Source organism: Dermacentor andersoni, chromosome 4 (assembly GCF_023375885.2).
Source record: "Dermacentor andersoni chromosome 4, qqDerAnde1_hic_scaffold, whole genome shotgun sequence".
NCBI lineage: Eukaryota > Metazoa > Arthropoda > Arachnida > Ixodida > Ixodidae > Dermacentor > Dermacentor andersoni.
Window position 1 is genome coordinate 92,002,137 of NC_092817.1, and position 18,552 is coordinate 92,020,688.

Genomic DNA, 18,552 nt, shown 5'->3' on the forward strand with positions numbered 1-18,552 from the left:
TGTTCCTGCTTCATCGTGTTATACGCCCGTCAGCCTCGAATCAACCACATCAGCTGAATCGGCTGAAGAAAAGACGGCAACAAGCGCGCAGGAAAGCATTGCCACATCATTGTTGTCCGACGAGGTAAGACTCACACGTGCAACACGACTGAAACAAAAACCACCATGTTAAATTGGTTCCCTAAATATATGTAAATTAAAATGCGTTATTTTCAGTCATCAGGGTGTTTCGTGCCCGATCGCTTATCATGTTTCACGATGCATTATCTAAAATTAAGAGTAAGGAGTACACATCACAATCTATTGGCATACTGTGGTTTCGACTTCTGGAACTTTCGAACGTAGCGCAGTCGGCAGTGCAACATGATGCCCCAAAAGCAACGCAAATCATTCCATGGAGCTTACGAAATTGGTTAGCGTGACGCCACGGGCAACAAATATCCGTACAGCATGCCACAAATACCGGCGCTAAGTGTCCGGTGAGGTGATGCGTGTCCTTTGTGACCGCGCGACAACAGATCAGCTGCCACCGGCTTGCGACGTGCCAATGGGCTCATGTGTGCGTAAAACCAAAGTGGGCACCTAGTAAAAGAAAACGCTTGTTAAGCAACGAAACAAGACCAAGGTAAGTTTTCTTGCTGCATCAACATAGTTGTATCATCGTCCCATTTGTTTATGTATACTATCTGCAATTAGTTATATTGGCACAGCGGTAACGCGAAAATGTGACAGAATTGAGAGAAATGGTCCGCTGTGCTCCATATGCCGATCCTGCTCTCGGGAGCGTCAGTTTCTCAAATGCATAGGCTAAAATCAGTCTCTGCATTGCGATCCATTGCTGCAGCCCTCCGAGGTAAACCACATCAGCAACCCAGAAAAGACATGCTCAGACGAAGACCTAAAGGAGGCCCAGAAGGAATTGGATCACATGAAGAAGAAAATTGCGGACATCCTCGACAGCGCCCTTGAAAAAGCAGCAGCTAAGAAGGTTTACGGCAGGTGAGGCTGCCTATGGGGCATTTTCAGTAGTTGTGCTTGTTAATAGCTGGATGGTATTTGTCTGCTCATCAAGCGTAGGTTTATAGCCATTGCATTCCAGTATCCTGCGAGGGTCGTCGGTCTTTCCTGTACCTAAAAGTTCTGATCACGGGTTTTCGCCTCCGCAACTATGTCACTTATGTAAGGACTCCGGCTTATGCCATATCATGGCTTCTGGGATCGCGGGCGCGCTATCAGATCTCGGAGGTTATGCTCACGCGCCTCTAGTTTGTGCCACCACGTGCAGAAGGAATTTGGAACTTTATTTTCCTCCAATTTCTTCCTTTTCCCAGCTTGTTTACCCATATAGATACTGAGAATTTTTGTTTTGGCTAAAAAAGGACGAGCTTTCCGCCACTTCTAAACTATATAAGACATGGGCTTAATTACACGTGAACCGAAAACACTGCCACTGTGCGTATGCGCACACATGCTAAAATAGAGAGTCGTAGTAAACAACGATTGTGATTGGTTCATTGCGATATATACAGTTCATTTATTAAAGCCAAATTAGGAAGCATGAAAGGTAAAAGTTCAGGTCGGCAATTATACGCGCATGTTGTTTATTGATGCAAAAATAAACAAAGGAGTTGTCGCCATTCGCTGGCGACGGCTACCTCTTTTCGCTTTGTTAGTAGTATTGGATAAATAAATTAAAAGAATGATTAACTTTTGCATTAGGGGATACCTAAATAAAACAGAAGAATATATAACAGCACTAGGAGTAAACGTCTCTATTGGAAAGTTCTCCTTGTAGGAAACTCCTCGAATGTATGGGATGTGTTAGTACTTTCACGCAACAATATGTGCGTTAAAGCATGGAAATAAAAACCATGGCTACACTTCGCGTTCGCTTTTGCTACCGATGTGTCGAAGTTAATGAAAGTACAGAAGCACTAGAAAAGCTTGACGGAATATGAAACAAAAACCACGAGGGATACCGGTTAATACAATATAGCTAACAGAAAGACAGGCTACACCAGGCGACGCCGACAAGAGCAAAGCACTTGACACATTTAATGTGGTAGCCCTGAAGCATACAGGTCGTTAAACAAAGAATAGGGACAGGCTATATGTGTATATGCGTATAGCCTCAACTACAGGACGGTTTGCTGAGCGTTAAGCTCGTGCAGCCAAAGGCCACATATCAAGCGCTTTATGGTGCCATGCCAAAGTTTTGGCTACCCTCTTTCTAACTTCTCGCTTTTATCGTTCTATGTTAACTAAGCTACGATCATGACGACTCTTTATTAAGGCAACTACAGAAAAAAAAGTCGTGCAAAAGTCGTCTACGATGACTATCTATGCGTGCGGATAGCGGAAAACCGTAGTGTTTGAGGCGTATACTGGAGCCGAGCTCCTCTCTTGCGCTTCTCTCTGGACACTCTGTGCCTTCTGGAGGCACTGTCGTGACGTCTGCGCATATCCAGGGGCATCTACAACGTGAATGGCCCGCACTTCAGATGACATTACCCTCGGGATCCATCCACATATTTGATGGGATAGCTAGATACCTACATATCCGGAAAGAAAACTGCTCTGAAAATGTCAAGAAAGCTAGTCAGCTTAAATGAGCAGAGAAACGCGTATTTAAAAAAAAAAAAAACAGCGCGCAAAACCATACTTTTTTTCTCTTTCTTTCCTTTTTCGCAGCCTCCGCAGGCAGCGTGTCCCTCCATCTGCTGCAGCAATGAGAAGGACCAGCAGTTTGAAGGTGCCGAAGCCACGCCATTCGTCAGTAAATGACTTTCAGAGACCACCAATGTGAGTGACTGTTCAGGACAGTGTGTCAGCCATAGACAGAGAGAAACAAAATACACAATGCTCACTCAGAAATAGCTTGTTGTACGGAGTGGTTTCGTCTTCTGACCTCAACCAAATATATCTACAAACGAGTGATGGCGGTTATGCTATTTCTCATGCTACCCCTACTTTGATATACCTGAGACGAGGTCCAGTTTGCGTGTAGGATTTCTAGGAAGTAATGGCAATTTCGGCTCTAGCCTAATGCTGACAATTGACTAGGTTACACGGTGACAAATGACAGGTGAAACAACGGCGAAACTAGTGCCACCTCCGTTGCTGATCGCAGCGCGGGAGCCAGTAGTTTATACGTAGAAAGCACCGAGGTATCGAAATTGTACTTACTTTTCTTATGCCAGGTACTGTTGTACCACAGCGGAAGATACGTACATCCGTGCAGCACGAATCAACTATCGATGAGCCATATTGTCTGCTACCGAGAACTTGCAGCGAGCGGCAACCATGACGGCGTCTTATCTTCAAGAACAAGGCCTCAGTGGGTCTACCGAAAAGTGCACATTGGTTGGCTATACGCGCAAAGATATGTCATTGTATCCCATTTCAATCAACGGTCAACCTGTATATTGTGTTAAGACGCATCAATTTCCAGGTGTCATCTTTGATCGCAACCTCTCGTGGAGCCCCCACTGCGTCTATCTCAATAAGAAGTTATCTGTCATTGCTCAGGTCTTGAAAGTTCCCTGCGGAAAAACCTGGGGTGCACCAGTCCATTCTATGCTGCAGCTGCACAGGGACTGGGACTCTTGCGTTGCAGTCTACTAGTATTTTCCAATACATGCAAGACGAACATTCGTGCTCTGGAGAGCATAAAAAGTCAAGCCCTTCGCACGTGTTTGAGGCTGCCTCAGTGCACGTCAACACTAGCAGCAATTGCCAGCGCGAGAGGCCATATGATCCAGACACACGTAGCCGACGACTCTCTCAGGGCGCACATTCGCCGTCTGTCAAGGATCCCTGACCCTCACTTAGCTTGTCTACCAGCCGAGAGACCTCAAGTGACCTTTTCACGAGTGACTAGAGCACGTGTACATACCTTCGTCTTATGCACCGGCGTCGAAGCCTTCATCTCCTCTGTGGGTTCTGGCACAGCCTAAAGTGAACCTTGCTATTACCGGAATTGCAAAGGCCAATCATCAGCCGCCGTCTCTGAAGCAACTGACGCTGCTATTGCTGCGCCAGACGTATCATGACCGCATATATATATATACATATATATATATATATATATATATATATATGTATATATATATATATATATATATATATATATATATATATATATATATATATATATATATATATATATATATATATATGTATGTATATGTATATATATACCGGCGGTTCGACCTCGCCTACTAGCACAACCGTCGCTTTCGTCGTTCCAGCTAAGACTACTGTTAAGTTAAAAGGGTCACACATGACTACATCTACGGCAGCAGAAATTGCAGCCCTCCATGCCGCTTTGAAGTACGTCACCGAAGAGCCGGCCCAGAAATGGGCCATATTTTGTGACTATAAGGCAGCTCTTCACGGTATCAAATCGGCCATACATCACAGAACATACGAACAGAAGATATCTGATATTAGGGAAATACACCACCATGTTCTGGAAACAGGGCACAACATAATCTTTCAGTGGATCCCTGCTCACTGTGGCATCGTCGGCAATGACTTTGCTAACAGGGCTGCACGGTCTGCCCTCGAAGACACCCAGACGCGTCCGATACCTTTGGCATGGACGGGCGCTGCCAGGAAACTTCGTCTGCTTGCACACAAAAAGTCACAAGCTTCCTGGAGTTCAAGTGCCTTCAATTGCCGGTTGCATAAGCTGGACCCCTTGCTACGACTACAACTGCCATCTAGCCTAGCTTCCCGAGGCAAAACAACCTTACTGTGCCGCTTGTGGCTGGTAGTCGCATTCAAGAACGCTTACTCCTACCGTATGGACGTGCGACTCCTGTAGGTGCGAGGAAACCATCCAACACCCGTTGTGCATCTGTCCACGCTACGACGTACAACGCATCTCTCTGCGTACAACTTTAAACCGACTGGGCTCGACACCGTTCTCTGCGACAAAGATATTCGTACCGTGGCCACATCCGTCACTGGCACAAAAAGCGAGTCGTGCACTAGTACAGTACTTGAAGTGTACCGGCTTGAGTACATGCACTCAGTACTCGCTTCCTATTTTCACCTTTATATTCCCCTTTCCCTTATCCCCAGTGTAGGGCAGCAAACCGGACGCACGTCTGGTTGACCTCTCTGCCTTTCCTCTCCTTGCTTTCACTCTGTTTCTTCCTACACTTCTAAAGTACTGAGTGCAGGGGAGCCGCGTTATTCACGCTGAACTTGCTCTTGCACGAAATCAAATAGAAGAGCGTGGTGCAGGTGGAGCGCGCTGCACTGAAAGTGATCCGCTCTCGGTGCAGAAAGGGCAACAAATTCAAACAGACTTGCAGTCTTTGTGACCGAGATTACACTTGAGCAGAAATGCAGTGATTTTCTTCCAAAAGTGTTCAGTGATTGCAGCCTAACTATATTATTTTTACATTTCACGTGTTTTCGCATGTATAGGGAACAAGGAATATAAAGCCTGAAGCTGAAAGCTTGTGGCGGGCTATTTGCTTCCGCAAGTTGCGTGCCCAATTGAACATGTTCCGCACTTTTTTTTGCAACTCACTGCAGATTGTCTTTCTCGCCGGAAGAGCCGGAGAAGAAGGATGCGCCGACGCAGACCACCGATCTGGCCTCCTCTGGAAAGCCCCGGGTGGTGTGGTCGATCTACAAGACGTCGGAAGCTGCCGCACAAACTTCTTTCCCGGTCAGTCGGTTGAGTTATACAGACTCAAGGCTTTTGTTCAATCCCCGGCTTGGCTGCTCACTTCGTACATTGGTTTTGCGATTTCGATTGATCGATTCGATTGATCAAGCCATTGATTTGGATTGAATTTCGATTGATCTGTTGGCTGATTTCCTGGTTCGTTGGATTCAGCTTTCTGACTCGACACTTGGGCCGTTAAGAGGCGAAAGAATGGATAGCTCCGTACTAACTTTGACTAGACAAATACTGTAACATGCCCCAAATTCAGTGCGCACGAGCACTTCTGCGTTCGGCACCATCGAAACGCGTCTGCCATGACTGGTCATCAAGCTAGAAACTTTATGCTCGGAAGTACTACGCCATAGAAACTGTACCAATGCCGTGAATGAACTAAGTATTCTGTCGTTATTTAAACCGCATGGAGATTTGGTGCATAAAAGGAGCCCTCAGCTGCAACGATTACGACCATCGGCAAAGTTGAATGGAGTAGCTCTACTGGTAACCTGAGAGCAATAAAATATTTTATGGAAGCGCTTCTAGTCGCGGCTATTCCCTTTCATTATTACTATATTATTCAATAAAGAGGTGCTGTCTTCCTAAAGTACCGACATATTTTTGGACACGTGTCATTAGATATAAAAAAGAAAATTATTGGGAAAGCTTAAGAAAACCTAAACCCACCCCCGTTTCCAGGCCTCCAACTCGACCTTCCCTCTTAATGTTTATTCTCTGCAGCATCAGTAGTATGACTGTAAAAATAAAATAGTAACCCTAGCCGCTGAAGTACTAGCTGTCAGAAAGTAAAGGGGAGTCAGTCTACGTTTTCTGCTGAACAATGCCTGTCTAAGCTGTCCTGCTTGCAAACTTTCTTACAGGACTGCAGGTTAAGCCGGGACGACGATTCGATGCGTTCCCGGAGGACAGACCCTGGCGAGCAATCTCCCATGACTTCTAGCGTCCGCGATTCGACCCAAGCTATGCTCAGCGCCATCCGCGGCGAGCTGCAGAAATTCAGCGTAGCACAGAGGACGCATAACGGCGAGAGCTTCGCATAAGGCTGAGCGAAGACACAAGCGTGTTTGAAGGGCCCGCTCAGCAGGCTCTATTTCGCAGTACGCTACACAGAGAGAGAAAGAGAGGGAAGTCATAAGGGAAGGGCAGGGAGCTTGACCAGGCTGAGCCCGGTAGGCTACGCAGAAACGCGATTAGAGCTGTTGCAGAGGAAAGCGAGCACGCTGACTCAAAACAGCACTTGCTCCAAGTTTGGGTCCGAGGGCATTGCAAAGAGCTTTGGCCCATGAACAATAGGTAACGGTAAGGCGCTGATATTTGTTGGTATTTCCAGTCGTACTCCATTTCTCGCAATCGTAAGGAATCACCTTCAATTCAAGAAGAGGTGCAAATTTGTTTAAGCAGTGAGATGCACGGCAGACGTGCGCGTGAGGGAGATTCATAAGGCTGCTTAATATGCACACTGCGAGTGCTAATGAACCTGCATCTTTTTTTTTTGCAAAGAATTGGACTAATACTGAGAACAAGAATTACTTTCGGGCATGCTGCATGAATAGAATGGATCTTGTCTCCGTCGCGGATGCCAATTTCAAATATTTGCTGAACACATAAGTGTCGCCATTACCCGTCGACAAGGATTGGGGCTTTGAGCTATATAACAATTATGACGAGATCAGTGTAAAGTAGATAAACTGAAAACTGCAAGTGAGCAGCAACTATGATATTACAGTAGCGGGATCTGAGCGTGCGCCGTAGCAAAAGCAGACTTTTGTTATGTGATTCTGTGCGAGTTGTGTTCCTACGAAATATAAAAAAATACCTGAAGCAACATTACTGACTGCGCAAAATGATGTCGGAGATCACCATAATAGACACTTTGTCACTAGAACAGGACCTGGTCACTTCTGCAGAGTCTATTGTTTCATTGATGCCGCCAGCATAATCATGCAGGCACTGTACTATCAAGGCGTCGAGTAACTATGCCCAAAGTTGTCAGGACATATACAGCAACACTTTTGAGTGAGCATTGTCTTTTAACACGCGAGTGAAAACTAATAAATCGGGATGGACTTAGGACAAACTGACGAACTCGCACCTTTGTTATCGACTTTTGGCACGTAAATACATATATGTTCAGTGGGTATATCAAAGTGAATAAATCCGTGCTGGATCAAACTTGATGATTGCCGTTGGGCGATAAATAAGGAAAGCGAGAACATCTGCACAACATTCCAAAATTACTTCTTCTATTGTAGCACCCTTTTTGTACTCCTTAGATTGAAAATGCTCTTCAGAGTAGTATTTTGACAGATAGAGGGATAAATAAGAAAACAAAACTATTCAGGTTATACAGACGAGAATATTCAATTTTCTACCTTGCACTGGTGGAAAAGGCTCAGATAAAAGAAAAAGAAGAGGGAGTGAGAATGTACAACTCCATCAAGGTCAGCACAACACAGGTGCGAAATAAATAAATAACACAATGGAGTTGTTTTTTCGTCCACTTTCATCTCCCTTTAATTTATAGTTTGTACATCTCAATGAACAACTAGTTTACGTTGTGCTTTTTTTGCTTTCGTTGTCTGTTGGCTTCGAATCATATTGACTAACGAAAATCGGGCCCCCTCGGTAACCCTTCTTCTCCTTCATTAGATAGCGATGATATAGATTCGCGAAGCTTTGACGCCTTCGGGTATCATACGACGGTTTGTTGGCCCGTTGCTTTCTCCCAAGTTCGTGTATTACGTGACACCTGAGGTAGCAAAGATGTTGCACATCTGCCGCCATGGCCGTGAACTGCAGCGCTAACAATACCAGGGCTAGATCTAGTACATATACAATATCCGATAAAGTAGATAAGAAGACGGCGCCGCTGTAGGTCGATTGCTACGAGTATCGCAGGCGTAATGAGGAGACGTGGGTTCGTCGGCCACCGGCGGCTAGTTGTTCTCTCGCTCACTTTAATTTCCATTTAGCTTATCATTTCTACATCTTCAGTAAAACAGGCAATTTACCGTATGTTTCCCTTGGTTTCATTGCCTGAGCACTGGCTTTATATGACTGTGACTAACAATATTCTCGCCCCTCTGTTCGCACCCTTCTTTAAAGTGTCGTAGTCGTTGACACAAGCAGTTGCAAGAAGATGGCGTGCTTCCACTTTTGAAGAAATCGATGCTGCATATAAGTGTATTGTGTTAGCATGGGTGTTATTGCTTACCTTTTCAAGCTCGCACCGTATCTCACTGGTCCTCTTGCTGGGTTGCCAGTACTAAAGGAATCATAGTGGTTCATGTGGTGGTTGTTTAATACTACTGCTTTGTCAGAACCCAATTTCCCTTCATTACGAATAACGCTTAGGCCGAAAGAGAAAGGTGAACGCGCTACATGCAACAATGAAATTATTAGCCAGGGTAAAGTCCTAACAGGAACGTTCGTAGCGCTCTTCTATAGCGCACGCATCTATCCATTTCGTTTTGTACACAGCCATTTCTTCATTGCTAGATTCACAGTACGCTGTTCGTTCACACATAATTAGCCCCTGTATGCATGACGTAACTTTTGCAGTCACCTAATCGCAAGGGCGCTCAGAGATCACTACATTACAAAAGTAATACAAAATAGCAATGTGAAGTACAAAATAAAACTCGGCATGCAGTTCATCGCAACAAGCGCAGCCCAAATCAGTCGGTTATCTTCATTTGTGACATTTTGAGCGGAGATTCTTGCGATTCCGCGCGGGCAGGCAGCTTATTTCACCGAGGCACAACTCATGCAGCCTGTACGGACACGCTGACCGCGAGCTTTGAGAGACGACATTTGGTCCCTTATGCGATGGGGCACAAGTTGGCTGTCAGAGATAAATTTTTATAGATTCCTCCGGTATTAGTTTATTGTTAATGTCATAATCGTCGCTTTCTATTAGCAGAGATGCAAATCAATACGGCTGAACGAGAAAGTTGTTCCATCTAAAGTAGAGTTGGGCGTATGGCTTTTATTTCGAAGATTATGTTTATTTCCTCCTAACGAAGCATAGAGCTCTGTGCGGTTCGCTGCCCTATGCAGACTTGAGCCCCACACCATAGGTATTTCGGCCGCTGATGTTATTTCTACGTTCCTTCACCCTATAAGTCATGAAACGGTTTCTTAGTGGTGATTAACACGTTCATACGCCCGGAATAACACAGTCAGCTTAGCAAATAGTTGCTTGATTTTGCAAGGGTACGGGCGCGCTCTTGTAGAACTGCATACGAAGCCCGCCGAGAACTTACCGTAAAGTCAGGGAAAACGCTGGTTCGTTTGCCCGGCGTTGCAAACCGGGGTGAACGGGTTGCACCCTATCATTGATTGTACTCACGAGCACCTTCATTACTTGTGTAAAATAAACTCCTCCTCACTTCTGTTGCTGTGTTGACTGATTGTCCACCTGCGAAAATTTTAATTTCAGGTGTACGACATTGGCCAGGCTTCCTTTTTTTATCTCTTTTTATTCGGCTATCAAACTCAAGGTACAGATGTATCATTTCCAATGTACACGTGCTCACAGCGGTTCAACAACAACGCTGGCTTACACAGAGTCACAAAAGGCACCTCTTTTCAAGAGAAACAGAATCTAATCGCAGCGGCGGAAAACAAGTACGACAACCGCGACCAATCTGTCCACCAATCACGATTGATGTGTGTATTGTACTGCGATTATGAAAGCATTAACGGAAACGGTTTAATTTGACAAAATACAGCCGGACGACAGAGCATTCAACGAATGATAGAAAGCTAAACAAAACTTCCCCGATCACATTGTTCAGATACCTAAAGAAGGGTGTCCGCACAAAAGAAACGCTAATTGAACCGTAAGAGAATCAACATTATACTTGCGCGAATGAAACCCGCTAGACATAAGGACAGCACTCTTCAAAAATAAACTTCTTGCATTTAGTGTCACCTCAAATTTCCAACGTTCTATATTTCCATTAGAGACTCTCAAAAACAGTCAACGATCTGGTCTTTATACATATATGTATTTTTTTCACAGGTATACCTCCCCGCACCAAAACGGTTTCGTATGCATTATCACGGCTATTTCCTATAGAATTCATGCGGGAATGTCGTGGACGCTGAGTCAATTAAAAAAAGGAAAAAATCTGTGAGAGTGGCTTAAAATACATATGAAAATGATTTTTAGATTATATTTGTGCGAAGCAAGCGACCACACCAACAAACACACGAAGGGCGAACGGTAACTAAAACTGTTTGTCAACTGAAAAACAGCTATCGGTGTTCCTCCAGCGTTTCCTTGCGTGTGACGTCATGTACTGCGCGCTAAACTTACTGTGAAGAAAAGGTGCACGAAATAGCCCAAAAACAATTTCTACTCAATTACGTGGAAATGCATACGGAATCGTCACGGTGGGGCTGCAGCAAAATATCGACAAAAAAGAAAAAGACAAACAAGCGAGGTGCCTTCAGCCTACACACTTCGACGCGGTTTTCATCTAATTGTAGCTGACGGTGAGCTGAAAGGTCTATGTACACGTTATCACACGATCCAGCAAGGACACCTTGCGTTCCGTCCATATATTGCGTGCGACCGCCTTGTGGTGTTTGCCTATTTACACGTCTCGTGCTGTCCTCAATGAGTGCTCGTCGCTCCTTGCGCCGCCGACAAGGCTGCAGCGGCGAGCGCGGCTGATGACGTCACCTTGCTGCGTCACTGGCTAGAAGAGCGCTGGGATGCCGCACGTGACCGAGGCAGAATTGAGGCATTGGATGAGAGAAATAAAGCTATGGAGCAAACAGCTTTTTAGGGTACACAGACACGATTGCAAGTGAGCGTTGAATAGGTTGAAATGAAGTGTTTCATAGCGAGTAATTAAATAGAGAAATGGGTTCACGGAGGTTCTTATCTCGATAACTTTCGCAAACCCGCTTTGGTGTACGAAAACGCTGATGGGTTCGACATAAGCGGCAATGTTTAACCTGGTTAGCTTACCAAGGTGAATCGATATATATATATATATATATATATATATATATATATATATATATATATATATATATATATATATATATATATATATATATATATATATATATATATATCGCCTATGAAGGTCAGGTCAGTTTGGCCACCAACCTTTAGAGTTAGCCACTCCCTCACAGCAAAACACCACATAAGGACAAACACGAAACATTGTTTTCGACGACTGCAAGTGAAATTCCCAATTTCGAATTGAAAACCCAACTATAAATGTCGTTCTCGCCTTCAGTGGTACAAGGTACACGTGAGCTTTACAGCGCCAACTTCACCCTCGTGCTCACTGACGGCTTCGCTTTCAATTTTCATTTACCATAACTGTTGTCGGACACCCGCTTCCGCCAAGACCGTTGCCACCATGCCCAACGACGCGCAAGGGCGCCAACATCTGCACCAACGACTGGCAGTTCCACACCGAGCTTTCACGAGGGCGGCGAGCAAAAGCCGTGGGCTAGCGTGCGCCTTCACCTTAAAGGGAGGCCAAAGAGAAATTTTAGGCGAAGCTCGACGAGCCCATTGCATTCTTGAGTACAGTACTTATTGCTCGTACCGTAAGCGGATGGTCGATAAGCTACAACGGACGCAGAAACGACGGACTGCAGGGGCGACGCTACTTGAAAATGTCTGCAGGAAGGTTCCGTGACGTCATAAAGTTTGACTTCGTCTGTCTCGGAATGGCCGATTCTTTCTGAACTAAGCAAAATTAAGTTGCACGTGAAGGTGCGCAAACATAAGCAGGAAAACGTTTATAAACTTGTCATGCATGATAACGGTTCAAAAGCGAATTAATACCATGAAATCAGAAACGTCGAAACTGTCGTAATCAGCGGTTTGATTTGGTGCAACATGTTCAAATGGAATAATTAGTCTCGACTCCCTCCTCTACTAACCAACTTCCCCTTGAGAAGGAAATCCAGTGTTTCGAAAATATATGGAACCTACGAGTCTGAACTAGCTTCTCTTTAGCATCCCTTTAAGCTTGGCCTCCGAAATTACCAGCGTCGTGCCGTGATCTCGGAAGTCGGACCTTCAGTGCAGATCTCGAAGCGGGCTGTCCGGCACGCACGTGGCGACGTCGAGACGCCGCACTGGACACGGAGAGAGAGACGGAGTATGCGCATGCGCTCGATCTGATGCAGCGATGAGTGTTGTGAAGCGAGTGTTAGGTACGACAGTATATAGACGGAAGGAGATCGATCCAGACTTGCCCACGGGCCCGTCACAGCACGGGCCCCTCCCGCTGGCGAAACAACGCCACTTGCCGCGCCCCTCATGAAAGACTATATTCCAGGAGGAGGAGAAATAGGAAGGGCTGAAGTAGGCGTGCCCTAGGCTTCGGCAAGACTCGTGTTACACAACTACGGCACAGCTTGATTGACCACCCAACGCAACAGCATTGGTACGAGTGCTGACAGCCGTTGCCCAATGTTTCGTTTTTTTTTTATACTGTTGATATTGCTTAGAAAGTCCGGGTTCCGAGCAGCAGCAGCATTACGAACTCAAGCGGGCGCGGTGTTCTGGATGAGTTTCGCGTAGGTGCTGCGGCAATAAACGAGTAGAGATTGAACTGTACCTGGCAAACTGACATGAGTCCAAGAGTGCTAGACCGTAAAACAACATCGCGCCCGTCATGGTTCGCGCCAGAGCGCCGACAATGCAGCACGTAATAAACTAAGCCAAGCAACTTATCCAAAGCAATCTAAAGCATTTTCGAAGTTGGCACGCCACCAGCCTCTCAAGCACACTCGATAGTGGTTTGTCCACAAGCTGCAATTTGCAGTTTGAAATCTTTAGGCGTGACGCGCGTTTGCCACATGATGCTCGAATTTTCTGTTGCGCTCAGTGCGATGAGTGTGTTTGCGCCAGCACGTAACTGCGGAACAACTGTCACGTCATTGTACAGTCACAAAAGAGTAATTGAGTTTTTCAGAACATTGCTGACCATAATGTACCTCACGGTAGGCTGCTGAAGACTGATCTGTTCTTTAGATTAGCATGTCAGGTTTTTCTGCAAACTACTAGCAGCTGCGCTACCAATTCAATGTGCTTATTATGCCGATCGCAACAAAAACATAGAAAACCTTTTTTCGTCCCAGTTAATATCTCATCCATCTCCTCATTTATAATTCATTTTATTTTGTAAACTTATAACATCATCCTTCTAAGCACACAAATGATTCCTTTCGCCGCGCAGTTGAGGATTACAACAAATCTCAGAATGGTCGTCAGAGTCACGAGGAAACCTGATGTGGACCTGATGTGGACAGAATCATGGAAAACAGAAATAATTGTTGCCTAACATACGGCGCTGCGGTGGTTCTCAACTATTGCTCATCGCTAAGACTGACACGGATTACTTGAAATAAGGTCAGTCAGTTTGTAGACACTGCGGGCACACGTGTTACGAAACTGACTAGCAGTTCCTTTCCCGCAATACACAAACTAATTCTTTCTACCTTTCATTCACTGCCCGCAAGATTCACAAGAATTCATTCACTGTCTGTCAGCCCTGCCACCAACTCATCATGTGACGTGCCCGAGCGTCACAAAGCTCAAGCTTAAAGGGGAAAAAAATTGTGTACACCCTCCTCCTGGTTAGAGACAAAAAAAAGTAATAAAGACAAATGCACACAGTTGTCAACCCTGCACCCCAGTCAACTGAGCGCCGACCCCATAAAGTTACTCTCTATACACGCAATGTACACGTGATGTCCGGCCTCTGACATGCTGGTTTCACCGAGATCGAGCGAGAGAAATGGAAATAGAGCGCGGTAGACACGTACAGCTAACACACTAATGTACACTATTTACACTCGAGTGTTCTACGACCACATATGCTGAGCGTTACACAGAGTCGTCAGGCTAGTGTTTAGGCACGGTCTACATACTCGCGAGTCAACGCCGGTGCGGTAAAGTAGTGGTACGGGCGTATATCACCAGAAAGTGCAGGCGCCACAGGGAGCATTCTTTTCCTCTTAGCACACGCAGAAAACAAGTTTCTCCTCAGAAAACTTGTGAACAAAAGAATGCACACTGGATCTAGGAATCAGTCATCCGTCGCTGGGGCAGAGACCACCGCCAAGTCCTTGTGCAAACGTGTTTCCGGGCTAAGGTTCGAAGACGTAGTAAGGGACAAACCACTGCGCTTCGGACACCTACATCGCTTACTTTTTAACATCCTAAGGCCAATAACTCTGACAGAGTAACGTATTGAAAGGTCATGGAACTGCGGTGAGAATCCATTGAGCGGGCCTCTGCCGACTAGTACGCTCGACTTTCACGGCTGGGAAAACGGGATTACAGCCATTCGATTCATTTCTTACCACTCATACTAATGCTACTAGTTTGACGGCAATAAGCGTAACCTGCTATGCACTACGCCCGAAAATTCGCCCCCCCCCCGAAAACACAAACAATAACAAGACAAAAAGCAAAGCTCTTCACGTTCTCCAAACACTGGCACAACATAAAGCCAGGAGGTAAATATTGTGAGGCGTTATTAAATGCGCCAATGAAAACAAATTCCATTTGTGAGTACGGGAACAAAATCTTTAACCGAGTGGACAAAGTAAGCATGAACTACGACTCTCAGAGTCTACGTGTGACGAGCAATGGAACATTGAACACTTAGTTGGAATGACTAACGCAAGTATTTCCCACTGCTATCAGAATGCATGCTGCGCAACAAAAACCCGTACACAAATTTTCGTGCTATGCGCGGCCACGCGCATTATCAGATGGCAGCGATCGTGTATGTTCATCGACGGAGGCCGCTAGCGGCGGAGCACCCCGCTCCAGAAATTATGTGCTATGCTCTACAAAAATGTTAACTATGTAAAATAACTTCTCAATGTACAATGTCAAGCACTTCATCAGTTTTGCAAGTGTCACTTTTTTTTTCTTACAAGGCTATAACTCGATATACTACGCTAAGTGTCAACGACTCGAGGAATCACACTTCATGACAAAAACTCGTCACAAGGATTCTGCGATCACATTCTAACCACCAGTTACCCGGAACGGCCACAACATCATCATCATAAACTACACAATACACGACTAATGTAACACCAACTAAGCGGTTCAGCGTACGATTTCTCTAAGTCTAGCAGTATGTCGGTGAGTATTCGCACTCTCTTAGCAAACTGAAGAAAATTAAGTGCGATACATAAGCACAGGATCATTTGTTCACACCAGCAAACATTGTCTCGGGCGAAAAAGAAACGAAAATCACATGCATACACGACAACGACACGGAGCCTTCATTGAAGGGGCGTCACATAGATTTCTTCAAACTCAACCGTTAATCATCCAACAAGAGCGACGGCGAACAAATAAATAAGCAGGCTATCAACAATATACCGTTTTGTACAAGCAGTGCTGTGTTGGGAGAAATAAACTTCATGTCATTCTTGACGATGCTATATGTTACAGAGATCTCGTATGAACATCAGGATCACAAGCAGACGCCGCTAGCAGCGACGGGCGATCGAAATGCTTGCTGACGTCATTTTCTCTGGAATGTGCCCAACATGATGCGGTTGTCGAGAAACCATGAGAATGTGAGGCTTCTCAGCTGGCATGTACTGTACGCAATGTTGTCACGCTACAAATGCGTATGAAACGCTGCTTTTTGGCTGGTTCCAACTGAGAGAAGCTGCCTATAAGTGAAAAGCCATTAAGATGGGCGGGCTTAAAGGCATTCTCACAGCTTGAAAGTACAGTGACGAGATCAGAGACAAGTTGAGGTCAGCAATAACATATCTGCGGCGTGATGGTGAAACAGAGCCACACGTTCACGCACAGTGAGAGAAATAAAACGAGAAATGCAGGTATTTACACGTTACAGTATAGTTCAAAAACATAAAACGATACCACAATGAGCGAACAGAGTGTGACGTCAGTATCTAAATAAAATGAAAATTACACACGTAGTCAGCTAGTCATAACCTTTTCTACACTCGCCTCGTTCGAGGAAGTCTTTGCTAAACAGAATTTTCAAGGACATGCTGTTTTTCTCACTAAAATGCTGACACGCGTTGAGTAAGGGAACGAAATTCTTCCTGTGTTGAGTCTGCGAGGAAATATAACGTTATGGTGTCGGCTCAACCGTCCTACTGAGTGCTCTTCGGCTTCCCGACTCCTTCACAGAACAGCTCGAAAAGGCGAACTCCGCGGAGTCACCAATCAACTTCTCACGGTTGGTCGCGCGCGTGAGCTGGAAAACGTAAAAAAAAGAGGAGCGCATTCTCACACGCCTTTTCCTGCGTGCGGCCCACGTCCGTCACTAACAACAACAAAAAAAAGCGTTCCCAAAGAAACATGCTGCCTCATCACATCTTGAACCCTAAGCGGCGTTCTCGTAAATGACAAACCCTGGTGTCGCACGCGCGTCACCAGGCACCGAGTGTCCGCACGCGTTCTCAGGTTGAACCAGAGCGGAGAGTTGGGGAGGACCGCGTCCAACTCGGTGCTCCTCAGTCATCGGCTTTGATTAAAGCGCGGCTGCGCCCGTCTGCACCTCGTCCGCTGAGTCCGGTTAGCCGCCCTCGAGGCGGCTCGGATTCAGTCGTTGGCCCTGTTCTTGCTTCGCAGGGAGGTGCAGAGGTCCTGCAGTCATCAGATGGTCGTCTCGAACGTGTAAGTCACGTTGAAGGAGGGGTTGTCGAAGGAGTTCTCGCGCCCGATACCGCCGTTCATGCTACCATTCTCGTCCGTGACGTCGGGCCTGAGCGACTGCTGCGTCTGCGCCGGGCCCCAGCCTTCGGTGGGCCTCATGGTGACGGCCACACGCTGTGCAAAAGAGAGAAGGCAGAATTAAAACACTCGCCCAGGTTAGCCGAATTGCTAGGCCTATTTCTGCAAGGTAGAAGATGAAGGGTGGTACGAAAAAAAAATGATGAAGAATTGTCGGATTGGCTGTGTTGCTGACGCAGCTACTGTGGGGTGTGTGAAACGTTTTGTGCGTGCTGCGGAGGGTGTATGGACACCACAGGGGTGCAGAAATGAAGTTGACAAATACACGAGTGACATTTACTCATGCATTACAAAGCTTAGACCCCTGAGTTATGATACAGCTAGTGGGCTTCTACTGCCTAATCTTGCAATCGTGCACGCTCCCTATTCGTAGCGGGCCCGCCGCGGGGTCAAAGATGGTGGGCGCGAATTGGCATCCCTCCGTTTTGCTGCATGCGTGAGCCTCCTCACGCGAATTCTTTACCTTACGCGTCGAGCACGGGGACGCCGTAGCCGAGCAACCGCCAAATCTCTGCAACAAATTGCGCACTTGTAAGCCTTATAAGGTCAGTTACCCAGAGGGGACCCTGATTATGAGAAGGAAACTTACAGAAGAATAAAATGGCTCGGAGTGCATACGCCAGGCATTGCCAGATCCTGACTAGGAGCTTACCACTATTATTGAAAAGAAAGGTGTACAATCACTGAATTCTACCGGTGCTAACATATGGAGGTTAAGAAATAGACTCGAGAACAAGTTAAGGACAGCGGAAAGAGTGATGGAACCAAAAATATTACGAGTAACTTTAAGAGACAGGAAGAGAGCGGTGTGGATAAGCGAGCAAACGGGGATAGCCGATATTCTAATTGACATTAAGAGAAAAAAAATGCAGCTGGGCAGGCGATGTAATAGAGCACTGCATGAGCCTGATTTTTTCGGCCCAGCCACGCTTTATTAGGCGCTAGCCCAGTTCGGGCCCCTGATACCAAGCCCGGGACGTTGTTCGAAGCCCGGGCCCGCCTCGGCCCTGTGTTATTAAGCCCGGGCCCGGCGTGGGCCCTGGTGTATAATACTAAGTATAGCTAG

General features: G+C 46.0%; 2 protein-coding genes across 3 annotated transcripts in view; one reads left to right on the top strand and one right to left on the bottom strand.

The window, feature by feature from the left end:
• LOC126536476 (uncharacterized) overlaps positions 1 to 10,097 on the top strand; it is a 32,330-nt gene extending 22,233 nt beyond the window's left edge. The window contains exons 9-13 of the mRNA XM_050183452.2: positions 34 to 124; positions 845 to 999; positions 2,692 to 2,802; positions 5,551 to 5,686; positions 6,562 to 10,097. Of these exons, the coding sequence (XP_050039409.1) occupies positions 34 to 124; positions 845 to 999; positions 2,692 to 2,802; positions 5,551 to 5,686; positions 6,562 to 6,741 (673 nt within the window). The 3' untranslated portion in view covers positions 6,742 to 10,097. The remainder of the gene's footprint in view (positions 1 to 33; positions 125 to 844; positions 1,000 to 2,691; positions 2,803 to 5,550; positions 5,687 to 6,561) is intronic.
• Positions 10,098 to 10,162: 65 nt separating this feature from the next.
• The window catches only part of LOC126536478 (sodium- and chloride-dependent glycine transporter 1-like), a 142,230-nt gene continuing 133,840 nt past the window's right edge, over positions 10,163 to 18,552 (bottom strand). For both annotated transcript variants that reach the window (XM_050183456.3, XM_050183457.3), the window contains exon 14: positions 10,163 to 17,522. In XM_050183456.3, the coding sequence (XP_050039413.1) occupies positions 17,349 to 17,522 (174 nt within the window). In that variant the 3' untranslated portion in view covers positions 10,163 to 17,348. The remainder of the gene's footprint in view (positions 17,523 to 18,552) is intronic.